The following is a 26,908-nucleotide window of genomic DNA, read 5'->3' on the forward strand; positions in this document are numbered from 1 at the left end:
AACGCAAATGACGCGCGTCCACGAGGGTGACGTGCGCGCGCCTACGCTGTTTAAAACGGTTGTGCGCTGCTCCATTCAGTCAGCTCACTCACACACGGAAAAACCGAGGCAGAGGAGCGAGGTCCAGGCGGTATAAAACTCACCGGTGAGCGCTTAAATAAGTATCTGTGGAGGAAAAGATTAGTATGAGACACGGACTGAATTTGGCGCGAGAAGTGCTGAGCCTTATTGGAATTTAACCATAAAATAATCGTGCAGACTTCACCTGACGCTTCGTAAAGCCCGCGAGGACAGCGCTGCATACAACTGTTAACAGGTGAGTTACAAGCCTTTTTTTTTTTAATTTTTTTGTCTGGTTTATTTAGTCTACTACTTCTGATTCCAAATTTTAAATTATGGGCTACTTTTTAATTTATGTTACAACTGTACATACAACATTATTAGACTCTTTTTAAATAAACAGTATGAGAACTTTGCATGAATAATAGAGTGGACTTTTGACAGCATTTTTTTCTGACACAGTTTAGAAGATTTTTCCTATTTAATGAGTTAGTTTTTCTATTAACAATGTAGGTGTTGTTTTGCTAAAAGTTATTCGGGGTGTTCAAGCATAAAATCATAATTCTAATATGGCTTACATCTCCGCTCCTCTTTTAATTAGTCTAATTGCACCAATTACACTTTAAGCATGACACTACACGTGCCCTCTGCAGCTGGCTGTATTTCAGAGTGAGGGAGCGAATGATTGTTTGTAACAGAACAGTGAAATCTACATAATCCTGTCACAATAATTACTATATTGACTCAAATATATGAAGACTTGGGGCTCAATATGGACATTTTATTGCAATAATTTCTTCAGTTTATTATGTAATATGGTAAGATTTGAACTTCCAGGGCTATTTTTTCAACATTATTATTTATCATAATATTCCTCTAGACTCAGACAAAATTTATTGATCCACAAGTAAAATTATTTGGCTACAGAAGCTGTAAAAGACAACAAAAGACTGGTTTCTCTATAGCAGTATATTGTGCTTCAAAATTAGTTATCATGATAAGCCTGTATTTTATTTTATTTTTTTTAACTTGCATATACATTTATATAATTTTGCCTTATCTGACACCAGTCTCTTGCTGTTTTGTTACGTATTTTAAATGTATTGTCATCATTTTATATTTTTGCTCTTTGTGGATCAGTCAAGTTTGTTTAAGTCCAAGTCTGCATCCATCTCCAGGGGTCAGAGATATGAAGGCTTTAGATTTTATCCCTTCTCCCACTTAAACATGACACACTCACCAAAGCATGCAATTGTTTGTAGAAAAAACATTTTGGTGGGAATGCAAAGCTGCTTCCTGTGCTCTCACAATGGCCATGTCCTCCGAGCTCTCTCAGCCACTGGCTTCTGATGAGGTTTGGAGGATGTTGAAAGAATGGCCAAGAAAAGCGAAAGGGGAAAAAATAAAGTGGAGACACAATGGAGAAGAGGCGTTTCTGTGAGTTTGGGGGATGAAGCACAATGGGAGGCCAGATGTACTTGTTGCATAAGACCAAAAGTTTACAGGTCAGACTGTCCAAAGAGACTTCAGTAGCTCAATGCAAAAATATGCCATTCAGTATTTCCCACAGGTTTATACACAGACAATGGTGGCACAGGGAGTCCACATTGAATCTTTTTATTGAATTCAATCTTCGGAGTAAATATGTCAGTGCCTCTGCTTGTTTAAAAAAAAAAGGGAATGATTAAAGATGAAATAAAGTTATAGTTATAATTTTTTAAAAATTTACTGCTCTGTTTCTTCTAAGATTATGGAGGCAAAATTAGACTATATATATTCAGTTCTACTAATGTGAAACACTGCCATTGATGTGATGAGAAATTGCCTGGACATTTGTGTGAGGTGCCAACAGCTGGCCTCAGACAGGTCTGGTCTGGTGAGGCTGTGATTCCCGACTGACTGTAAATATTTAATAGTATGGTGTCTGTAGTGAATGAATATTGGTCAGTGAATGCGTCACTTTTGTAACTGATCTCGTTGGTGGCATTTGCTCTGGTTCACACAGTGCAGCAGTCCACAGTGCACTGGATATGTAACCACCCAAATGAATGAAGAATAACATTAGCAGTGAACTGTGAAATATGGGGGAGTTGAATGTCAGTGTGTACTCTTAATACTTCAGGAGGTACTTTTACCTTGCTAATATCACTGTCCTTGTTTGGCTCATTGCAGATAACACCAGTGGATGTAACTCCTCTCCATTTCCTGAGGTGCAAAGGGGAGAAGGACCTGTACTAACTGACCTTCAGAGCAAAGACAAGACACCATGTCTTTGAGCACATTCCACCTCATGCAAACCCTCAAGAACTCTCCAGCTGCGCTCCGCCGCCGCTTCAAGCGAGACCGCCTGGAGACCCTGTCTCACGGGGACCCTCTGTTCAAGGTGCACTACCTGGGCACAGAGAAGATCTTCTCCCTGGACCGGGAGCAGGCTCAGTATGCCATTCAGCACCTGCTGGATGGCATCGCCAGTGGGAAGAAACTGAGCAAAGACCACGCCCTGGTGGTGCGGCCGCGATACGTGGAGGTCAAAGAGCTGAGCACAGGCCGACAGCTAACCAAGACTTACCTTCAGGACATTGCCTACTGCGCCGCTGATGCCACCAGGCCCAATGTGTTCCTATACATCTGTAAGCACCAGGGCCAGCAGCTGCAATGCCGTGTGTTCTGGTGCAGTCGGGCGGAGCGAGCCAAGGACATGACTGCCTGCCTGGCACACTCCTTTGAGAGGGCACTGAGCGACTGGCAGGATGCCCCCAACACAATGGCATCAAAGAACAAGGCCGAGCGCATCGAGGACACCAACAACTCCAACACAAAGAGCCACACACTCCCGGCCAGTATCGGCAAAGGTAAGGCTTTCTCTTGTCCTAAAGGCTAAAGTTTTTGACCTGTTGCACACAGAGGTAAACCTAGAAAACATGTAGGGATGGTAAATGAGTAGCTCAGTCAGCTCTTCTGACGCACAACTTTCACTGCTTATGTTCATTAACATTTTAACGGTGAACTTTCAGCTGCAAGCATCACTGACGTCTTTCTCCTTTTTATTTCAGTTCGTTGGAAGAAGAGAGGCTCTGTGTCCCGCAGCCCTCTCCGAGCCATAACCAGAAGAGGCTCTGAATCAGACAGCTGGAACTGAGCTCTGCTTTCAAATCGGGACTATATCAAACCCAACCTCACTGTGACTGTGCTACAGGGACAGACTGGACGAGTGTGGGCCTGAATGTTGATGTCAGGTTTTCTGTTCACTCCTGTAATATCACAGCTGTGAGCTGTCGACAGTTTTACGGAGACTTTAGAGTCTCCTCAGACACAGGGGACTTCCTGTGCTGCTTGTTTCACTATTTGGGTGAAAGGCAGTGACGGTCCGAGCTGTGGTTTAAATGCAGGAAGCACAAACATCTTTAAGTTGACACAAAGATGTCACTTTTTTTGAAGGATTATCTTTATTTAACTGGCAATTTTGACAGCAGTGTGTCCCAGGCCAGAGGCACTAGAAAACACATTACTCTGTGATACTTTGGGCAAAATCATGGATGAAACTGCATTATCATCATGAAGTTAAATAAAGTAAACTTAAAGAGTTAAAGATGTATAATCTTTGATAGACAAAGAACAAAAACTTGGTTATTTCTGAAAACAGGGCAGATCTTCTGTAGCTTTCAAGAAAATGTTGACCTATAATATTTCAGAATCTATGCCAAATTTAGAGAAGGATGCCTATTTAACATGAACTTTTGACTGTCCCGACGCTGAATTAGCATTTATGTGGAAAAGGCAGTGAGCCATGACACGGAGGGCTGTTTGTGCCCCAACACTGGGAACGCTGTGTTCTGTGTAGAGCTTCAGTGTGGAATGTGCGCCCATGCACCTGCATTCCTCTTGGGGGAATTTGAGATCCAATACTTAAGAAGGCCCCGAATTCTTCCTGCCATCCAACCATGACTTTGCATATCGGATAGCTACAGTGTGCTTTTGTTACTTTGGCCTTAAAAGGTGCCCCATGTCCAGTTAAAATGACACTGAGGCACTGATGTGTGCAGCATTGCATAACACACTTATGAAGGTGATTAAGTGTAAGGTTTACAGTTGTTTGACAGACAGAGGGTCACTGGTAGATACAGCTACCATCAGTATTTTAGACCAAAACTAAGCTAGACCAGGAGCCTGTGGTTCTGTCATGCCACTAGGTTTTAATGTGTTGATTTTTCTATTCTACAAAAGGCATGGCCTCTGTAAAGGCTGTTTTTGTGCCTGCTCAAAGATATTTTATCAATGTACTGTTTTTATGTCATCTACATATTTAAATATGTATTTTATCAAATATTAAAAGTTTTTATACAACATTCACTTGTTTGTTGTTTTTATGTTAAGCTCTACTGTCTCTTTAACCCATGTAGTAATAATTTGTGATAAATTTGGCCCAGCGGAGCAGAGGTGATTTGAGGTGACTGGGCATGACATGGGGCAGGTCCAGGGATTTTTCAGTCTTGTGACTGAGTTCCCAGGACATGAGCTTTTGAAACACATGTGACTGCAATATCTAACTGTAAGAATACACCAGCAGATCCCACCCTCCACTTCCTCATTTGTAGGCGACTGTTAAAGACAGCCTGCTTATTGTTGCCTTGCACATGCTCTTGTGACTCAGAGCTGTGGTGGATGAGATCTACTGCCAGGCCCTTTTCTTTCCTGACTGAATTTCCCCATTCACTCCCACCAGACTGTCTGTACTATACAACTAACACAAATAGATTGCTAACCTGGAGTATAGCCAGTCTGTACACCACCTCAGTGCTGCTCAAATAAAATGTCCAAACTGCAGTTTTTACATTTTGGTGAGTACTTTTCACATTTTGCTCAGTTGTGAATGAGCAGGGAGGCAGTTCCTCGGGTGAGGTGGCTGTGATGAGGCTTCTGATGGGGCTGGTCCTCAGGTGATGGGGCTGGTGGTAAGTCTGGAGCTCTCTCTTTGCTGCTGCAGCTCCAGAAGAGATCGGACGTGCAGGCGCCTTAGAGGTTTCACCTCCTCGACCACTGGAAAGACAAAATAATACATGTTAAAATAACACATTCAAATAACACTTAAGTGTAGATTTGAGATTTTTATGTAGCTTAATAGCGACACCTGCTGGCTTCCTTGAGAACAAACCAATAATCCTGTATAAAACTGCAGTATATTTCCATTGTGCTCGTCACACGTCATAGAGCACAACCAGACACAACCACATTTGCCTATTTATGATGTTTGTCCACATGTTTACCTCATCACATGTTTTACTCTTGTTTTCACTTTGCATACTAGCGTCACTTGTTTACTATGTTAAATAAAGGACAATGTAAAATAGTAGCAGTGTGCCAGATACTACTATTCATCAGACATGTGTAACTTTTTAAATATATTATTTCTTTTTGTTTTACTGTAATTGTTACTATAACCAAAATCTTATTCTTGGTTCTTACTTTTAGAAGGCAAAGTTTACTTGTGATTCTGTATTTTCATTGTTTGATATGGCAGTATTGGATTACCTTTATCATAGTGCAATTCATCTCGGTTCCCATAGACAATATACATCTCCAGAAAGTTGAGTAGGGCTCCGGTAACAAGAAAACGATCCGTGAGGGGAAGACTTTTGACGTAACGCAAGTCCAGAGCAAATGGATTAGAAGGAGAGGGGACAGTGCAGAGAGACACTAGCTCACTCACCACGTCCCAAACTCGGATTCCTGGAAAAAAATATAAAACATGTTTGAAAATATTCTTAGACGACCAGTGGGCGAGAGAGTCGTTTTTTTTCAGTCCAACTCTAAAACTTTTTTCCATAGCCCACCCAGACAAAGACTACAACATCTGTATGTGATTTAGCCTGTGGAAAATTGGATAATTATTGAATGTGCACGATCAAACGATAACTCTCTCCTGTTTGAATTCCTCACATTGTTTCCTTACCTTGTGTTTGCCAATCAGTAATGGACTTGAGCTTCATGGGTGTATCTTTCACCATCGAGTCTATGCCCCCGATGTTGACAAGGCGTTCATGGTTGGAGCGTATCCAGGCATAAGGGCGACCATATTTAACATAACCAGCAACTAAAAACAAAGTGCAGTTGACTTCCTGAAAAAAAACACATGCTTTGTTAGTGTCAGTGAAATTTTAAAGGTTCTATATTACGCAAATTTGACTCTTGAGAGTTTTAAGCCATGTTATAATGCTGTTACCTCATCAAAAACACACCTGGAGTTGTGTTTTGTTTCATTCACAGATGTTTGAGTAACCCTGGATTATTAGGCTGTCGGTATCTCCAAAGCTCAAAATGCTCTGTTCCACCTTGTGATGTCATGAAGTGGTAGTTTTCAAGTTAACAGTTACCTTTTACATTTAGTTTAGAAGAGATGAACAATTCCAGGGCTCAAATCATCCAAATGATTTTAGTGAAGGAATACAGCATTTAAAAATGAAGTTGAGCAGTTCCTGTATTACCACATGACATCACAAAGTGGAAGAGTGTTTTCCATTTGAGAGAGATCTCAGCCTAAATATGCAGGGTTCGTGTGTTAAACATATGAATGTAGTAAAACACAACTCAGGTATGTTTTGTATGGAAAAAACAACATTATAACACAGATCAGAAAATAGCATAAAATGGGCCCTTTAAAGCATATAACTAAATATTTAAAGATGCTCTTTGTAACGTTTCTTATCCAGCACCTGCTTGTCTCCATGGAGATGTTAATTATTCACTGGAATATTCTACACTGCGACCTTAATCTTATTTGCATAAAGACAACAAGTGACCGCACCAGCTATTTGTTTGCAATAAAAACAGATATGTTTAATGCTACACTGTGGAACAATCTAGAAAAACCAATAACCTCTCCATGGTAGCCAACCAGAAAGGTTACATATTGCATCTTTAAAGGTACAATGTCTAACTTTTCTGTTAGAGGGTCCACCACTTCATTGCTTGTTGTTGTTGTTTTTTTTCTGAAATGATCTTGAGTTTGGCATTTAATTTAACTATCTCCATGGAGACAAGCAGGCTACATCACCAGGCAAAGTTACAGGTCAGATCTGTGGAAAAAGTGGACCTGCTCACAATAATAATACATGTTTTTGCACCTGTAATTGAATAAATACAAAACAGTACAAAAAATATATTTGTTTACATCCCTGTTAGCATCCCACTCAAAGCAATAACATCACCAAGGAGAGAAGCAGATGGCAGACCCTCCATCAGAAAAGTTACACAGTGCACCTTTAAGTTTTAATTTGTATTTCTTAAGAGCTTACAGGTATTGCCATTTCTCTTTCACTGGGCGAGGCAGGGAGGAGGTGCTCTTCATTGTGGGAATCGCTAAAACAGAAAAGAAGATTACAATATTTCAGGGATGTTGAGTAACTTTAGATTTCGCCAACACCAAGATGAGTGCATTAAGGAGAAGATGCCCGTGGGAACTTCTGCAAAAAGGGTGTGCCATTCTCAGACATTTCAAAATCTGTACTTAAGTCAAAACACTGTTGCATCAATGGCTATGTCTCAAGTCGAAGTGAAAGTCTGTGTTGCACTAAAATCTTTGCAATTAGTGAGCTTTACTCCATGTTATAATGTGTTTACCTCATCAAAAACATACCTGGAGTTGTGGTTTATTTCATTCGCACGTTTGAGTAATCCTTCATTGTTAGTCTGTCTACATCTCTAAAGCTCAGAATGCTCTGTTCCACCTTGTGATGTTGTGAAACGGTAGTTTTCATCTTATCAGCTACCATTTACCTTTAGTTCAGAGATTTGTCAATTTCAGACACTTCCTGTATTATCACATCCCAAGATGGAACAGAATGTTTTCTGTTTGAGAGAAGAACGCAGCCTACATATGCAGGCTTTTTGTGTTAAACAAAACATAACTCCACGCATGTTTGTGATGAGGAAACAGCATTATAACATAGCATTATATCAGCCCTTTAACAATACCATAAAGAATTGTTAATTGATCTAATTCCTATCTTGATCTATTGACACTCTTTAATGAACTTTATGGACTAATTTAGTTGCCTTGCGAATTTTTTGTATCCTGTTTTTCTATGGACTGAATAATATCTGTGGCAGAAATAAAGAATAAATAAAAGTTTTAGTAAATTTTAAACCTGGCTCTGGCCTGACTTTTTTTTAGGTTTGAATGACATAACTATTTTTGGTCTGAACATTTTTTGTAATCTATTACAATCAATGTACAAATCTTCTATTAACAATCGACAGAAAGTGTCAAGTTCATTTAAGCATATTTGCCTTGCCTTAATTTCCTTCAGTTTCTATGTCCAATACTGCACTACTGCATTAGACCGACCGGGCTGAGGGATTATCTCAACTCCTACAATGAACTCAGAGGCCAAGCAATTTCCGTTGTACCTGCATGTTTACACTTCACACGTCTGAGGTGGAAAATTTAAAATAAGCCAAACACGCTCTGAGCTGTGACGTAGAACAGGTCCCACTGTGTTTAATGTAAACAAAAGCAGAGCATGTGAGCCCATGTTACTATATACAGTCTATGGCCACTGTCAGTGGTGGAAGGAGTACTAAATTGTGTTATTTAAGTAAAAATACAGAGCAAAAAAATACTCAAAAAAAAAAGTATCACATGAAAAAAATCTACTTAAGGATTTAAGTACTTGTTCAAAAATGAACTTAAAGAGTAAAAAGTACAAGTATTTTGCACAGATTTTGAGATCTAATAGAGCTTCAAATGTACAGAACAGAAAACAATTTAAATGATTTATATATTGTTGCTCAAATTATGAACATGCTAAAAGATATCCCTAAAATTATTTAAAGTAACTTTTGTTGGGGGTCTGTCACCTGCTTGTTTCTATGGACATGTGACTGCTCTGCCTGAAAGGTTCCATAATATGACCTTAAACATCTCTAGCTCAAATGTATTAAATTGCAGGTAGTTTTATGGCTCAAAAATACCTAGAAAAACAGGCATTCTGACTGTGAGTGGGTTTGCCCCTCCACACATCTTAACCTGTGGCTTGGTCTACATGAAAATATCCAAGGTTTAATACCATACCAGACAAAGCATTAACACCTCTGTGGAGATAAGCATTTGGCAGACCCTCACCAGCAAAGTTACACAATGCACCTTTAAGTAAAGCAGAGATGTAAAACGTATAATTAAATACAGTACTTTTTTACTCTGGCTTCTTTGCCTTCCACTACTGGCCACCACCTACCTGACTGGATCTGACCGGCTTTTATGCACGCTGTTGTTGCGTGTGGGCAGTGGATCTCCAGGCAGGGGGGAGCTGCTTCGACTGCTGGCCAGGCTTAGAGTGCTGCTGCTGGGGGAGGCGTCACTGCTGTTACTGCTACTGCTGGAAGAGGCCCTAGAAACCACATATGCAGGAGAGTGCCAGCCCTGTGCAGAGGTTGTAAAAGGTCAGAGTTTTTACTTGCAAAGTAAAGAGATGGAAATAAAATAGTAGAAAAATAGAAAAGATGGACACAGAAACTGACCAAATCTTCATTGACAACTGTTAGGAGTAGTTCTTCTTTTCCTCTGAGCCATGGTTGAAAATATTTAAAACCCTAAAGAAGAAAAATATATAATGACTCAAATCAGAATCACAACTGAACCAGCTGATAATAGCGGTTAGCTAAATATAATATAATTTAATTGTTAATAGATTACTGCAGTTATTCTCTTGGTGTAGAAGATGCTCCGCAGGTCTAGGGTTTTCTTATTTTGAGTCAATTTTATACACGGTTTTGCCACCCTTTGGACAGGTTATTGTTATAACTACTGTGATTATAGTGGAGTTTAATCAGTACAGCCTTAAAGGTACTATATTATTCAAAACTGACTCTTGTGACCTTTAAGTCATGTTATAATGTTGTTGTTACCTTCTCAAAAACATACCTGAAGTTGTGTTTTGTTTCATTCACACATATTTGAGTAACACTTTATTATTAGTTTGTCTACCTCTCCAAAGATCAAAATGCTCTTTCCATCTTGTGAAATTGGCAATTCCAGCGATAAAAGCATCCAAATGATTCTGTGAAGGTGTATGGATGTTAAAAACACAGTGGAGCACATCCTGTATTATGCAAGGCAAGGCAAGGCAAGTTTATTTGTATAGCACAATTCGTACACAAAGTAATTCAAAGTGCTTTACAGAATAAGAAATACATTAAAATCATAATAAAAACAAATCAAAACATAAATAATCATGAAGATTAAAATGAAAAAAGAGAGACATAAATTGGAGAGAAGAGTGCGGAATGAAAACCTTTATGCATGACACTACAAGTTGAGTGTTTTCAGTTTGAGACAAGAACTCTAAATATGGAGGGTTTGTGTGTTAATATGAATGAAGAAAACACAACTCCAGGTATGTTTCTGATAAGGAAACAACAACATAGATCAGAAAATAGTGTAATATGGGCTCTTTCATTTCGACCTGAAGGCTGAAGCCCTGTTATATCTCTGGTTTGAATCTGGTCAGAAAGACAATCTTTGCTGAGGTGGCACTTAATGTGGAACATTCGATAACTGCTGTAGTCCATTATCAAACATCAAGTCATCATTTATGCCTCTTATTATTCATATATGTTTTACTGTCAAACCTGTAATGATCCAAGTAAAGCCAAATCAGCCAGAAAGTGCTGAAGTCTCCTCTTCTGCTCCAATTCTCGTTTCTAACCACAAACAAAAACAAAAGGAGATAGATTATGCACTGTTGTGTGAGCCAGACTCCCAGACAGAGATGCTACAAGTAAGCTCTTGTATCCTAGCAACGCGAGCAACGCCTCCTCAGCATCCGCAGGCATAAATCTCATGCATTTTTAATCATATCCGTGAAAACACCTACATCCAACAACTAGCATCAAAATGTGTGACCGCGCATCGTAACAAACTGTATAATAAGTAATAATAAATGAGCGTTATAAGGAAGAATACTTACAGTGGCGTTACTCATCGTGCAGAGATAGCTGTGATGTTGTGCTCTTTATGGGCGCGACATGGATGTTATTGCAGAAGAAACATGGTAACCTATATCCTCTGTCACTGGTACATTAAAACAGCTGGAAGAGTCGAGCGTCAGGAGCATCTGCACCGTAAACCATTGTTATATCTCCGGGTGTTGTCTTCAACCCGAATCCAGCATATTGGTTAAAAAGGCAAATGGCGCCTCTAGCGGGAAGAGGCTCTTATTGGAACTGCTGCTGCTACTGTAGTTTCCAACTAGCCCAAGTGCATTTTAACTGACAAAGCTATTGATATATAATAAGGCCAAACATTCTAGTTATAACAACTTTGAACAGCTTTGATTTGATGTAAGAATTTACAAGCTTATGTCAGAATGCACATTAAAGAGCCTGTATTATACTATTTTCTGGTCCATGTTGCAATGCTGTTTCCTCATCAAAACATCATCGTTTTGTTTCATTCACACATATTACCAAACAAATCTTGTACATTAAGTTGACTTTAGGCTCTGTTCCACCTTGTGATGCCATGTGGTAATACTGCTAGTGCATATATAGTGCAAATAGTGCTCCACTGTGTTAAACTCCATACACCTTCACTAAAATCATTTGGATAATTTCAACCCTGAAATTGTCAGTCGCTACTGAAATAAAGCTGAAACGTTAACTTGAAAACTACCACTACATGACATCTCAAGGTGGTACAGAGCATTTTGAGCTTTGGAGATGTAGACAACTAAAAATAAAGGATTACGCAAACATGTGAATAAAGCAACACAACTCCAGGTTTGTTTCTGATGAGGTAACCACATTGTAACATGACTTAAAGTTCATGGGAGTACATTTCATGTAATATAAAACCTGTATATATTACAATGCAAAAACAAATACAACTTGGACAGAGTTATGAAAAATATGCAAAAATCACTCTCAAAAGGTTGCTTCAAAAAATTTTAATAAACTACAATTTTAAAGTGCATTCATCCATAGAAAGGCTGTTGTTTTAAAGGTGCATTGCATAACGTTTCTGGTGGAGGGCTGTCAAATGCTGTTTTTCATGGAGATGTTATTGCTTTGTCTGGAATGTTTCAAAGTATGATATCGAACCTTTCTATTATCATAGAGACCAGGCCAAGTTACAAGTCAGATCTGTGGAGCAGCAAATGCGCTCACAGTCAGAATGCCGTTCAATTTTCCAGGCAGAGCTGTGACATATTGTTAGAATCAAGCAGGTGACAGACCCCACCCAAAAAGTTACATAATGCACCTTTAAGCTTCTAGTAAGATATAAACAGTCTAATCAGAAGTAAACAAAGAAGGTGCGGATCTCTTTGGGCAAGATTGTGACAGTGAAAGTTTCGTTTGTGTAGCCTCTATTGTTTTCTGAAAAAGAAGTGCACACAGGTTATAAGTGAAAGTTAAAACACTGTATTGTTATAAAAGTCACATACGGGTTTGTGAATGGTCTGCAGTTTTCCACTTCCACCTCTGCAGAGTGCTGATGTCCCATGTTCCAGTGAGGGAGCGCTCCTCTAATGCTCTCACTTCCCCTAATCCCTGCAATACTTCCTGTTCGGGACCACAAATTTGAATGACATTTAAAGCGCCGATATTATGCGATTTTATAATGTTGTTTCCTCATCACAAACATACCTGGAGTTTTGTTTTGTTTCATACACACATGTTTAACACACAAACCCTGCATATTTAGGAGTTCTTCTCTCAAACTGAAATCACTGTTCCACCTTATGATGTTATTTTGTGTTTTTAAACTCCATACACCTTCATGACAGTCATTTGGAGGATTACAGTCCTGGAACAGCCAATATCTACTGAACAAAATGTAAAAGGTAGCTGTTAACTTGAAAACTAACCACTAAAACCACTAAATAACATCACAAGGAGGAACAGAACATTTTGACATTTGGAGATGAAGACAGTCTAATAATAAAGTGTTACTCAAACAAATGTGTGAATGAAACAAAACACAACTCCATTTTGCATAATATAAGACCTTTAAGTGTGACATCATATTTCACAATGTAATTACCAGTATTTATTATTACCTTAATGTTTATAGTAACCGCCTTTGAGAACTCGGAGTCTTCTCCTTCCTCAAATAAATGCATTATTCGTAATAGCACGCGGTCATAGTCAGGCGCTGTGTGGTGGTTTTGACCTTTGATGAAAACACAATAACAAATTTTGAAATGGGATATATTGCTCCACTAAAACTAAATATAGGTGATAAACAATAATACTGAAACCAAACTATGAAACAGAATTATCCAACAAAAAGTATTATAAATGTACAATATTGTTAAAAATATGAACTGCAATTAATACATAAAAGATGGTAGGCTTGTATCTTATAATGAATCATAGAAGTAGAATTTACTAGTATTTATTCAACCCTCTTTGGCTCAAATCTCACCGTGGTTCCCAACAGAAAGAAAAAATCCCCACATTAAATACTGACCCCAAAATTATTGTTCTGTCTATGAAATACTGAACAATAAGTTGGTATAGTAATTACCGTTACAGGTCTTAAAAAAAAAAAAAAAAAAACTGAAATGGAAAACAAGGAACACTTTGAATTTGATTTGATTTGAATACTCAAATTAAATGAACATTTTAGAACACTTTGTCCCTCTCACAACTGTCAGCAAACAAACGTGGAGTAAACAAACCTTTATCTAGTTGCTTAATATGAGCCTCATGTCTGGAGCTGTAGTTCCACCCTGGGATACTGAAGCTGAGCAGATGGAGGTTTGGAGGGAGGACCACTGTAGGAACTGGAAACCCTTGAGTAGTCTGAGTTTTCAATGGCTTCTCTGCAAAAGAAAAAATATAAAAGAATATGTTATGCTACTTTCTCTTCTATGTCATAATGTTTCCTCATCAAAAACATTCCTGGAGTTGTTTGTTTCATTCACACATGTTTAACACATAAATCCTGTATATTTAAGTTGAGTTCTTCTCTCTACTCTGCTTGTGATGTCATGTAGTAATACAGGACGTGCTAAACTGTCGTTTTAAACTCCATACACCTTAACTAGAATCATTTAGATAATTTCAAAGTTGGATTGCTAATCTCTACTGAGGAAAAAGGTCAAAGGTAGCTGAGTGGACAGCTGCTTCAAGACATTCCAAGATGGACTTTTGAGATGGGGGATGTAGACAGACTTACTTAAAAGTGTGAATGAAACAAAACACAACTCCAGGTATGTTTTTGATGAGGTAAGAATATTCTAACACGGTTTAAATCTTACAAGAGTCATTTTTACATAGTACAATACCTTTAATGTTGTATACTATGTATATTAAAAAGGTAATTGAAAAAACGTGTTTGGATGCAATGTAATGAGAAGTTACAGGAATTGGACACTTTCTTCACTTACTGGGTTGGTCTATAGCCATAACCACAGGCCTATGCTGCATCTCTATCGCCTCCCTGTGGTAAACTTTAGTGGTTACAGTCAGGGAGCCTATTATCATCCACAATGTAGGGCGCACCACGGAGCTGTCATTCAGGGTGAGGTTATAACCCAGGTTCCAGGGTAAGTTGTTCCAGAGACGACGATGCAACATCACCTATGAAAATAATTATGTTATTTCAGATTTCTTTGTAATAAAAGTTTGTTTTTTAATTTTGTTTTACCTCAATTTGTCCATTGCTTTGACTAGAAACACCATGAGCTCTGTCACTGATGAGCACGAGTCTACTTTGGTCATCTTCAATATATGCAGCTCGAACCATTGGGTAATAGTTCTACAATTGTATTAAATGTACCAATTATTCATTTATGGTAAAAAAAACAAACAAAACAAAAAACAATTGATACTTTGCAACTGATATCATCAACATTCCCTGAGGGTGTAAAGCTAATTGAAAGCACTACTCTGTTAGAAGCTCTGTGATTCAAGTTAGACTTTAATCCAAGATTTAGTTTGAGTTTTCAGATTATTTTAAAACTTGTTGGATTGTGTTTGCTAATGTGTGCATGGTGTCACCAGGGTAACTGCTACCCGTATCTGTAATGGTGGAATAATTAGAACACCCCCAACATGATGTCAATACCAGACATTTGGCAGTTGACTTACTCGTGCTAAAGTGTTATTGACAAACTCTCTGTACGTCCTCTTCATCATCTGGTATCCATTATCATCAGTGCACAGAGTCCTATTGTTGCCCAAAGAGGAGGTAGTCCTGAGAACTACCTCTGTGTTCATCTGGAGTGGGCCCACAGTGTATGTCTGCTCCAGCCGATGGCACTGCACTTTACTCTTGTAGCATTCAGGGACTCGCGTGGTGATGGAGAAGGCATAGTCCTTATCACTTTTATCCCTAACATAAAGAAAAAAATACTTACATATTTTTTGGCATGGGTTAGGTCTACAAATTTGCCATATTTGACTTTTGATGATCAATCATGCCTGTGTTTCTGAATGAAGTTGTCATATTTTAAGTGAGAAAATGCTAGGCAGAGCAATGACATATCCATAGAAACAAGCAGGTAACTGAGCCTCAACAACAAAGTTACACAGTGCACTTTTAAGTCATTTAAGTTTCCTATGGATATACCCAATAATTACAGAGATATAATCAACGAAACCAGTCAAAACATCTGCATTTTGATAGTTAAAAATCAAATTCTACCAACAATATCTGCCTCTAATAATAATAATAATAATAATAATAATAATAATACTCACTTGTAGAAATACTGTCTAATTTCCGTTACAATTTTCCCTGGTATAATCTCCATTTCCACAGCACTGTAAGCCCGAGATGCGGTACTGTTGGCAGTGAAGATGTAGTTATCAGAGATGGGCCCAGATTTGATATCTCCATTTGCATGGTACTCCCAGAAATCCTGCTTCATCTTGACTCTCCTTTTGTCCTCACTAGAAAAAGATGACAAGCACAAGCATATATTTGCATTTTAAGATGAAATGAATGCATCAAAAATGGTTAAAGATCCTATATTATGCAAAATTTAAGCTGGTGAGCTTTTAACCATGTTAGAATGTTTTTACCTCATCCAAAACGTACCTGGAGTTGTGTGTTGTGTCATTAACACATGACTGCGTAGCCCTTTATTATTAGGATGTCTACATCTCCAAAGCTCAAAATACTCTCTTCCACCTTGTGATGTCATGCAGTTGTAGTTTTTAGGTTAACAGCTAAATTTTACCTTTAGTTCACTAGAGATTGGCAATTCCAGGGCTGAAATTATCCAAATGATTCTAGTGAAGAGTATGGAGTATAAAACAGTGAAGCACTTCCTGTATTACAACATCACAAGGTGTTTCCTGTTTGAGAGAAAAACTTAGCCTAAATATGCAGGGTTTGTGTGATAAACGTGTGAATGAAACAAAACACTCCAACTCCAGGTATGTTTGTGATGAACAAACAACATAATAACATACAGTAGATCTGAAAATACGGTACTGCAGGCCCTTTAAATGTAACAATAACAGACATTTTAACATCTTACAGATAGGTGATGCTGTGCAGTAGATTGGTGTCCTGGTCAAACATGAGCTTATAACACTCATTAAGAACAGGCAAGAGTCTCCTTCCAGTTTTGGTCCACTCTTGTATTGACTTTCTATCAAATAAAACCCTTTTAGCCTTATATGTCCAGTCACAGCCTCCTGATACAGAGCAATGCTTCTCCGAAAACTTGATCACATATTTCCTGTGCTGAAGACCACCAAGTTCCACCATAATGAAGAGGTCATAGGTGACATTAGATTGGGCAGACGTCTGGATCTATGGGTGATGCATTCTTATTATTATTTTGGCTTTTACCATGTTATGTCAATAGTGAGAGAACATTATGTATAGGGAAACAAACTACCTGTGCAGGAACTGGCCTTCCAATGTCATCAAAGACTGCAGCCATTGAAAAGTTCACAGTGATGTTGATGATGGTTGTGACGTTCCAAGCTAATGGATTGTAAACAATGATATGCTGTTCTGGTGCTTCATGAACTCCTTCTGTTGACATAAATAAAAACATCTCTTTTTGTAACAGTATTCTTAAAGGGTCTATATTACACTGTTTTCTGATCTATGTTATAATGTTGTTTCCTCATTAAAACATACCTGGAGTTGTGTTTTGTTTCATTCACACAGGTTTAACACACAAACCCTGTATATTTAGGCTAAGTTCTTCTTTCCAAAAGAAAACTCTCTGTTCTACTATGTAATGTTAAGTGGTAATACAGGAAGTGCTCCACTCTACAGAACTAAAGATAAAATGTAGCTGTTAACTTGAAAACTACCACATCATGGCATCACAAAATAGAACAGAGCATTTTGAGCTTCAGAGATGGAGACAGACTTCTGACAAAGGATTACTCAAACATGTGTGAATGAAACAAAACACAACTCCAGGTATGTTTTGATGAGGTAACAACATTATAACATGGCTTAAACCCCACAAGAGGCATTTTTGAGTAATATAGAACTTTTAAGGGGTATTATAACAGTAAAAAATTTACTTTAATATAGGTACCTTTCCCCTGGTAGTTTGTGTTGAGGAAGTTGGGTAATTCGAGTTTGTGTGGTAGAAGGAAAAGTGCAGCCAGTAGTTCATCAACTCCCATCATTGCCTGGGTTAAATGTTGAACATACATGTCTGCCACTTTGGGTGACTCTGTGCCAGTGATGCCATCATGGTGCTGGACCTGCAGGAAAAGGTAATACAATGTAGGTTTGTTGAAAGTATTGGAAAAATATACAAATCAATACTAAAACTAGTATCAAAACTATATACTTATTTGAGCAGGTATTGATACTGAAAAAGTTACATTCACAGAACAGAATTGAACCTTTCCTAAATATCTTTAGAAAGAACTTGAGCTGTATCAGAACATGTATATACGCCCATGGACCACTATAGACACTACCTGGGCTATTGAGCTATTGCACAGATATAAGACCACATGGTAATACAAAACACAGTGCTATAATTTCATGCTGAAAATTACATTCTATTGGTGTTATTGAGTGTTTTAATATCATTGTATTATTGGATTTTGGCATTGAGTATCGAGTCTATTCCTTAGTACTGAAATCGAGTTTGAAATTTTAGTATCGTGACAACATTAATACAATGTTATTTTAAAAGTATTCAGCTGAAAAGTCTCTTAAATCCACTAACCTCTGAAACAGCCCAGCGTAGTGCTTTAAGCTTGTCTAGTGCCCAGACTTTAGCTACAGGTCCATCAGGATAACTTATTCTGTATTGAGTAAAAATGGTTTCCGCTGAGTGTAACTTGGAGCTAGCCTGTCTCGCCACTCCTTTCAAAACGTTTCTTGATGCATAAAATCCAGTCCAGGCTTGGTGTGATTCTATAAAACAATGCATACATAATGATACTTTGCAGCTGATATCATAAAACATTCTCTGGGGGTGTGATGCTAACTGTAAGCACTGCTCTGGCTGAGGCTTTATTAGACTTTAATCTTATCTTTATTTCAACACAATCTGACCGGAAAGAACCGATTTACCTGGAACTACAAAAGGTTCTGAACTACAAAAGGTTCTGATTTTGTGCTGCTAAAGAAGTCCCATTCCCATTCTCATTAGTCACATTTGCCTTTTTATTGAAAAATCAAACCATGAACCATGAACATTTGTATTGATCACAGGCTCCTGAAAATGTGGTGTTGAATCTATTTTGTATTTTTTCTTGAGTTTTCACACAACCTAAAAACTTTTTGGCTGTGTTCGCTAATGTGTGAATTGTGTCTTCATGGTAACTGGTGAACATTCCACAAATACACATACATGCAGAACTCCCCCACCGTGACATTTCATTGCTTACCTGTAGAATAAGGCAAAAAGTCTTCACTACCACGGATTTCCCACTCCAGATCAGAATTATAAATAGTTTTAAAATATTCATTAAGTGTAGCATACTGGACTGTTACTCCAAAGTCTTTGCTGTTTTGATTTATGTACTTCATTAGAGGGTCCATGTTCTTGAATTGCACAGATGAATTGTAAAACTGTTTATCGCAGCCCTATAAACAATAATAGTAATAATGATATACATATTAGTACAGTTACTTTAATACATAATATACACAAAATGTCTTAACTTACCCAAGGCCACAGGACATGGTTGGTCCTAAACCAAGCTGCCCTCTGTTTAATGTTATCCACCATGGTCTGTGCATAGGCATGAATGGTCTCCTTAGTAACAGGAAGACTCATATTGGGGTAGATGCCATCTTTAGGTGGATCAGGAAATAAGGCAACACCATTCCAATAAAATCCAGAACTAAAAACACAGGAATATAAAGGTGGCTAAAACTTTAATGACATAAAACTGGCTCTAGTGAGCTTTAAGACATGTTATAATGCTGTTACCTAATCAAAAATATGTTTGAGTATTTTTTTATTATTGGTCTGTCTCCATCTCCTAAGCTCAAAATGCTCTTTTCCACTTTGTGATGCCATGTAGTGATGGTTTTCAAGTTAACAGCTACTTTTTATCAATTTTTACCTACCTTTTTACCTATTTACCTATACCTAATTCTGTGGGTCTTGGGAATTCTATTTCTGAGATTATCAAATTGATTCTAGTGAAGGTGTCTAGAGTTTAACAACACAGTGGAGCACTATATGTTTTCAGATTTTTCAGTTTGAGAAAATAACTCAGCCTAAATATGCAGGGTTTGTGTGTTAAACATGTGTGAATGAAACAAAGCTCCAGGTATGTTTTTGATGAGGAAACAACATTATAACATACAGTAGATCAGAAAATAGCGCAATTTAGGCCCTTTTATAAACAAGGACCCACAACTTGCATCTACATAACTCTGGATTGTTAGTATGAACAAAAGACTGTCACCATGAGCCCTTCAGAGACATCATGCAATAAACCACAAAACACAAAACAAAATAATCTTATTTTTTTAAGACAACTTTTAAGACCTACCTATTGGAGAAAGGTAGATTGGATGGGGTGCAGTAACTAAACTGGTCCATAGTGTGAGTGAAGATCTCCTGCTTCTTTAATGAGGGAGAACCTCGCCAAACAAACTGTAGTTTCTGTTTAAATCAATACAATTGTGTAAGTACACACATAATAATAATAATAATAATGCTTTATCGCATTTATAAACCTACTTTGTCCATCTGCATAGTATCTTTGAGATCATAGTCAATGCGAGAGATGAGGTGAGCGTTGAACCCAGTCAGAGCGAAAAGGACAGGAGTGGTGGCTGAAGCTCCAAAGGGATCCACATGCCATGAAAACTGTGGACGTACACCAAAAGTCTCATACAGGAAACCATGGCCCTCTGTGGAACATAAAGAGAAGAACCAAGCATCATATATATTGTGTAGAGGGACAGGAAGCTCATTCTCCAACAGGCTTCTACAGCTCCGCTCAAACAGTGAGAGATACAGGACTACATTCATACTATACCCCATACAATTGTACAACAACTTACTTACTTATGTAACAGATAACCCTATGCCCTGTCAATCATATTTCATGTTTGCATTGTTTCTCCTTATGACCTCTTGTATATAGCCAAAATATATTTACATTTATATATCTATATTTTAATATTTCTTGTACCTACACCAGTCCCTTTTAATTTTTGCTACTTATTTTGAATAAGTTACCATTTATATTTTTGCACTTTGTTATTATATTTATTGTTATGTGTGACCTATTGTGACCAAATTATTTCCCTTGTGGATCAGTAAAGTCTGCCTAAATCTAAGACACAATCAACTTAACCCCAGTTCAAATCTGATTCTTTACCTGTCATTTGCAGTATCTGGTCATTCAAATCTGTCACAGCTTCATCATGCATTACTTGGCCTCCAATAATAAACTCTAGCTGCCCCTCTTTAACAAGCTGTCGTACCTATAGAAAGAAAGTTCCAATATCTGAGTGAATGAATCCAGAAACAGAATACAATATATCATGGAACACTTGCATTAAATCATATCACATTATAACAATCATACTTGTTTCTTTTGTGAGTCCGTGGCGACAGTGTCCCACCAAAGTCGGAAAAACTCCTGTTCCACCACAATAAACCTGCGATCTTTGACCTTGGACAGTTCTTCAGTCACACTGCTGTACACATTGGCTGCATAAGCGTGCATACTCTCCTAATAAAACAAAACCATGTCCAATAATGGAATGGGATGAGACACAATTTCCACAAGATGAGACAAGACACGAAACTGGGTCCAGAAAATGAGACAAGAGATTTTAACATTATTCCTAATATATGCATTTTGTGATTCAGTTTCCAATTTTGGCATCACAGTTTTTTATTTATTTGATTTTATATTTTTTATTTATTTGATTTTATATTTTTATTTCCATTCTAGGACTGCTTTTTGGAACTATAAGATACAATCTATAGTTGTAACTGAAAAAAAAAAAAAACTCACAAAATAATTTTTCTCATGTGTGCACAATTTTGTAGCAAATTTGTCTGATGAGAGCTTGGGGCACAAGATCTTATACCATCCCTAACTATTCATATTTGCTTTGTACAAGGGCATTTTTACTGGAATTCAGATAGTAATAAAAGCAAAGTTCATAAGCTCTTACTTGAACAGTGTAAACCCATCCAACATCCATGTGACTATGAGGAATAACAAATGTCTGTATTAGCAAATCCTCCTCTGCTGTTGTTTGGTACACATAGCTCCAACTGACAAAACAAATAAAAACGCCTAAAAACGTCATTATAACGAGTGTCTGACAGCGTTTTCTGAAAACTATTTCCCCCCCAAATCATCCACTTCCTTGTTATTGTTATGCTTCGACGTATGACACTGACGTAAATACTACGGAAGCCCCGACTGACCAAAATCCATGGATCCATAGCATGCGCTGGCTCTCATCTTGACCTCTACACCGGATACAGTCTGTGATGTAAACACTACAGATTACAGAACGTTTTGTCATCTCCTGAACCGTAAAATGTCTAAAAATACACGAATAGCGCTCATATTTGGAGGATTTGTAACGGCGGTGGCGGCTGCGTTTTATCCAATCTTTATCCACCCGCTGACGCACAAAGATGAGTACAGTAAGTAGCCTTTACAAATGAAGCGTCTGTTTTTTTGCTAAGTGTAACTACTGGCTTATTTAACTTTCTATAGAAGACCTAAACATAAAAGGCTAGGGTATCATGTTCTCATACATTTAATTAACAACATGTTGATATTTAGCGCAATTTTGACCGTGCTTGGCTAAACTTGATATTTATATAATTGTCATTGTGTAACCTTTTGCCTGAATTCGATTATGATGCCTCAAAATAACCCATGCCACGTCCAAGTCCCTTTGCAAATTCTTATTTAGTGAATGCAAATGTTGTATCATTTATCCTGAACTAAATTGAGAGCTTCTTTTAAGCAGAGGCAACGTGAAACTACTACTAACTACTCTGTGTCTGTGGATCCATTCACACTTTCATTCCTGTAAACTCGGGCTGCGTCTCAATTCCCTTCCCTTGCCTCCTTGATCTATGTGCAGAAAATAAGTGCAGAAGTCCCAACCATGAAGGAGACATAGCGGTCGCATTTCATTTCTCTTTCCTCGTTTCCTTCTCCTTGACCTCTCTCCTTGATTCTGCAGGAAATGGGTGAGAGGAGGAGAGAAGAAAGGAGGAGAGAAGAAATGAGGAAAGAAGCAGGAAGGGAGGAGAAAAGCAGAAGGAGAGGAGAGAAGCAGGAGGAGAGGAGAGAAGCAGGAGGAGAGGAGAGAAGCAGGAGGAGAGGAGAGAAGCAGGAGGAGAGAGGCAGGAGGAGACATAAGCTGATAGTCAATGGGACAGCCTTCAAAGATGCTGGTTCTGTCCACAATGACTCTGTAGTGAGGACTATAGTAAGAATTACTTTATTTTAGGACTTTTAAATCAAAGTCTGACCAATGTCTTGACATTCAGAGATAAACATGTTTAAACACATTTTTATTAGTGTTCACTGGTCAACCTTTCCTTTGTTGCGACCATAGACTGTATAAATGGACTTAGCTAATCATCGACTTCAATTGACTTTGTATTGAAAAATATCCCCCCTCTCCGTGGAACTGCTGCTGCAGTGTTAAAATGTTTGCATTGACCCGCTCTACATCATTCTGTTGTTTTTATTTCACTGTTTTGTCTGCAAATAAATTCCTATTCCTGATGTGGAATTTGGCTCCAAATTTACTCCTGTAACTGCTATCATCCTGAGCTTCATTTGATTGGAGCCAAACACTATGGGTGACGACACACAGCGTTAGTCTTCCTCTTTACACAGTATGTGTTTGCTGCTCTAACCAAAAAAAGAAAAAAAAAATTGAGACTTATCATTGAGACCCTGGTTTAATCCAGATTTAGGTCTGAATTTAGTCCTTGACCAGTTTATTCCTGATATTGAAATGTGTACTAGTCATTCCATACAATGCCACACAATACAGTAATCAGGCCTTACTGTAATTTTACAAAAAGCCAAGATATCGTCATCTCTGAAACTAAACATCGTCAAGATTGTGGCTTATTTGTTTCACAACAACCCCAAAGTGCCCCTTGCATATTTGTTCAAAATTAGTGGTCCTCTGTGAGCTGACTGCAGCATTTGTCTCGAAAATATATTATGAACAAAACAAGGCATCAGAGTCTTGATTGCCGTTTGCTCTGAAGTGTCTTGGGAGTTATTCTAAAACCCAAAGCACAATTGAAAGTAGTCAAATATGGCTAAAATGAAACCAGCTGTCCAGCCACAGAAAGTTTGACTCATTGGGTCAATGATGAACTCATGCCAGGAAAATGCAATTAAACTTGTGTGGCTGTATGGTGTCCAATTAATGGCAAGTTTTTCCGTTAGTAACGACTTCAACTCTGGAATAAGCCTTTGTGTCATAAATCTTGTTTATAGAGTTGGTTTTTGAGCTCAGAACCACAGCTAAATATTATGTGTCATTGTTATTTCTTTTCTAGGGGCAGTGCAAAGAGTGAATCGAGCGGGAATCAATCAGGCGGATGTCCAGCCAGTGGGTAAGAATGTCATTTATTATAGTTCCATGGCAAGAATTTTGATTGGCATACAATATAATGCACAAGGAGAAGTGGTGTCAGACAAATTGGTATACAAAAGATACACAGAAAATAATGTAAAGTGTGTATGACAGATTTAGATGAATCTCTAATTTTGACTTAATTTGGTTGGATAATACCTGTTGTAAATATAAATTATACATAAATTTACATAAATCAAGAAGCAATATGTGAATATGTTGAAAATTATAGGAAGTAGAGAGTTCTTAAATATTAATGACATGGCACTAGGGAGAAATCTATCCAAAGGTTCTGTGCATTTTACATAGAAAGAGTAAGTAAGTAAGTAATTTAAATTTTTAATTTTAAACATGATTTCAACAAAATAAAGTTTTTTTCTTATATTTTTATTTGTCTGATAATAATTTTTGATCTTAACTGTGTTTTATGAAAATGAGTAGTCTAACCTGTCATAGGCAAATCACATACTGTTAAACCTTTACCTTTACTTTGAAAGTTAATGCCCCACTGAAATATTAAAGCTATTACTTAGTGTTTTAGTCCAGATAGTGATGATAGCTCAATCCTAACAGTGACAGTTATTTAAAATTATCAAATGATTTATTTATTTATTTGTTTGTTTGAGACAGGGACAGCTCACAATTTTTACATTATGCATTGTACCAGGTTGTAGCACCAGTGCATGTAGCATGTTTTGAGATCTTAAAGCGCATTTGAATAACATTTGTATTTACACACCTCATTGAATCTTTTTGTAGTTTTGTAGGTTATTTGTACATTTTGTTAAAGTACTACATCTCTTTTTAGGGCTGAAGATTTGGTCTGACCCGTTCAAACCTGCAGAAAAATGACTTCTCACCAAATCCTTCTTATTACAGACGCTAATGTTGAATTCAAGAATTTATCATATTTAAATGCCTTGTGTTTGAATACCAGAGTTTTTGACTACTGTGTGTAAATACAAATAAAGAAATTTTATAATGAATTTTCCTTTGTTATTTTTTTAATATTCAGTTACCAATTTTCACCACAAGAGGGCACTCACAGTCTTTGTGTAGATGCAGTCCTTCAACCCGTTCATTGCTTTATCAGTGCATCTTGGATATTTTGGAAAAAGGGATTTGTGTTTCCAAAGGTTCTGTCCTGGTATGCAGTCTGTTGGAAATTATGTAAAAACACACTGTTATGTTTATGTGTCTCATTGACAAGAATCTCTTCTGAAGTTTTATTTTGATTTGGTTGACGTGAGAGTCGTAAAATGGTTTCAACAGAACAGGGACAATGTCCAGTAGGAGGACTGGAAACAGTAAAGAGACGGAGTTATGTGAGGACAAAACACTTTATTCAATACAAATCCTTTTGTAATTTGGACTGGACACTGAACAGCACAGGTGATGAGAAGTTTTGTGTACTGCTTGAGTAACTGTTGTAAATATTTATTCTCAAGCACAAAAGCAAACTTTTCAACATGGGCTATATATTTATTTCCATTGTTGATGTTCTATAGACAATTTACACACAACACACATCCTTTTTTTAATATATTTTGTACAAAGTTGGAATATAACAGTTGTACATTGATTGTTTCTCCATTCAAAGCATTGCTCATAACCTCATGTTTTAGTAGTTTTATAATCTTTTCATGGAAGTAGCCACCATAAAATCTTTAAGAATGAAGTATACATTTATATACATTTACAAAATATATAAAATTATATAATATATTAAAAAACATTACTTGAAGGTACTTTCAGTGGGTGCATAACTTGAATTACCTATGGAACACATAGTGAACACACTGTCCTCAGAATCTGTCAACATGATCCAGGCTCCCTTTACGAGCCTATGGGTATTCTAAACTCAGACTATTCCAAAACTACCCCTTTCTCTGTATTTCTGTGGTTTCCTGACATTCCCCGGCATCCCCTCTTAAAGCCCGCTCCATCAAAATCCTGCCCAATGAAGGGTAGATTAAGAAAAAGTTAAAGCATGTGTTTATGGTACTTCAGAGATGGACTATTTTAGCGTTACCCTTAAATCTCTCACAGCCCTCATTGCAGCATGTACTTTTGCACTTTTAGGACCACTTGCCAGCAAACCTGACTCCACACAAGCCGGCGATGTCCACTCTCTCTCTCAACTCCTCCGATCAACAAACCCCATTGTTTATGAGAGCTTGTTGTTGTTGGGACGAGTACAGAAACAAGAGAAAAGTCAAAAGCCCGTCTTGTATTGAAGCATCCAAAGTAAAGAGACTGAAGGGTGAGGGGTGGGGGGGGGGGGGGGGGTCGGTTTAGGGAAAGAAGCACAAATTCCTCTCATTCTCTACTGGTGTTTTCCAGATTCCTCCAGCGACAGCTCCTCTGCCGCGTGAGTGAAGTAAGCAACCCGAGGGGAAGTTGAAGTGTATGCAGAGAGGAAGAGAAGCACATTCTTGAGGGGACGCGTCACCCACTCACAGACTAGAAAGACTGTAGACCGTCTATTGCATTGCGTGGAATGTAACAGGTTGTGCAGCATGGTCTTCTGCTCTGGCCCATGCTATGAAGCCATATGTGATGGAAAATAGGGGGTTATATTCAGACAAAGATGCCTTGCTTTATAAAAGTGATGCTTTAACTCAGGTTAGAATGTTATCTTCTCAAAAACATACCTGGAGTTGTGTTTTGTTTCATTCACACATATTTGAGTTACCGATTATTATTAGTCTGTCTATAGTTCCAAAGCACAAAATGCTCTGTTCCACCTTGTGACATCATGTAGTGTTAGTTTTCAAGTATATAACAACGTTTTAC

General features: G+C 37.8%; 4 protein-coding genes across 5 annotated transcripts; 2 read left to right on the forward strand and 2 right to left on the reverse strand.

Annotated features, from left to right (window-relative positions):
• Positions 1-72: 72 nt before the first annotated feature.
• si:dkey-19b23.8 (uncharacterized) lies at positions 73-4,406 on the forward strand. Its single transcript, XM_020937777.2, has 3 exons — positions 73-316; positions 2,233-2,912; positions 3,114-4,406. Exons 2-3 carry the CDS (start codon positions 2,327-2,329, stop codon positions 3,197-3,199), a joined length of 672 nt encoding a protein of 223 aa, XP_020793436.1. The 5' UTR covers positions 73-316; positions 2,233-2,326; the 3' UTR covers positions 3,200-4,406.
• Positions 4,407-4,470: 64 nt separating this feature from the next.
• Positions 4,471-11,193, reverse strand: si:dkey-19b23.7 (uncharacterized). The gene is made up of 8 exons (XM_020937801.2): positions 11,025-11,193; positions 10,687-10,758; positions 9,577-9,648; positions 9,294-9,478; positions 7,353-7,416; positions 6,011-6,176; positions 5,590-5,787; positions 4,471-5,097 (listed from the first exon to the last, which is right to left on the reverse strand). Exons 1-8 carry the CDS (start codon positions 11,037-11,039, stop codon positions 4,994-4,996), a joined length of 876 nt encoding a protein of 291 aa, XP_020793460.1. The 5' UTR covers positions 11,040-11,193; the 3' UTR covers positions 4,471-4,993.
• A 794-nt stretch (positions 11,194-11,987) lies between these two features.
• man2b2 (mannosidase, alpha, class 2B, member 2) lies at positions 11,988-21,903 on the reverse strand. Its single transcript, XM_020937830.2, has 19 exons — positions 21,656-21,903; positions 21,058-21,204; positions 20,848-20,953; positions 20,202-20,374; positions 20,011-20,123; positions 19,173-19,350; positions 18,892-19,090; positions 18,225-18,415; positions 17,577-17,748; positions 16,917-17,056; positions 16,551-16,828; positions 15,766-15,957; positions 15,154-15,397; positions 14,711-14,821; positions 14,451-14,643; positions 13,740-13,883; positions 13,116-13,228; positions 12,501-12,618; positions 11,988-12,432 (listed from the first exon to the last, which is right to left on the reverse strand). Exons 1-19 carry the CDS (start codon positions 21,791-21,793, stop codon positions 12,350-12,352), a joined length of 3,033 nt encoding a protein of 1,010 aa, XP_020793489.2. The 5' UTR covers positions 21,794-21,903; the 3' UTR covers positions 11,988-12,349.
• On the forward strand, positions 21,904-26,521 carry smim20 (small integral membrane protein 20). Of its 2 annotated transcripts, none has more exons than XM_020937831.2 (3): positions 21,904-22,139; positions 24,036-24,092; positions 24,921-25,098. In XM_020937831.2, exons 1-3 carry the CDS (start codon positions 22,031-22,033, stop codon positions 24,962-24,964), a joined length of 210 nt encoding a protein of 69 aa, XP_020793490.1. In that variant the 5' UTR covers positions 21,904-22,030; the 3' UTR covers positions 24,965-25,098. The 2 variants fall into 2 exon arrangements, with proteins under 2 accessions (XP_020793490.1, XP_055012150.1); XM_055156175.1 differs by lacking the exon at positions 24,921-25,098 and adding an exon at positions 26,456-26,521 and having other exon boundaries at positions 21,990-22,139.
• Positions 26,522-26,908: the final 387 nt, after the last annotated feature.

Source organism: Boleophthalmus pectinirostris, unplaced genomic scaffold, assembly GCF_026225935.1.
Source record: "Boleophthalmus pectinirostris isolate CB_2022bp ecotype Guang Dong unplaced genomic scaffold, ASM2622593v1 HiC_scaffold_20, whole genome shotgun sequence".
Taxonomy (NCBI): Eukaryota; Metazoa; Chordata; class Actinopteri; order Gobiiformes; family Gobiidae; genus Boleophthalmus; species Boleophthalmus pectinirostris.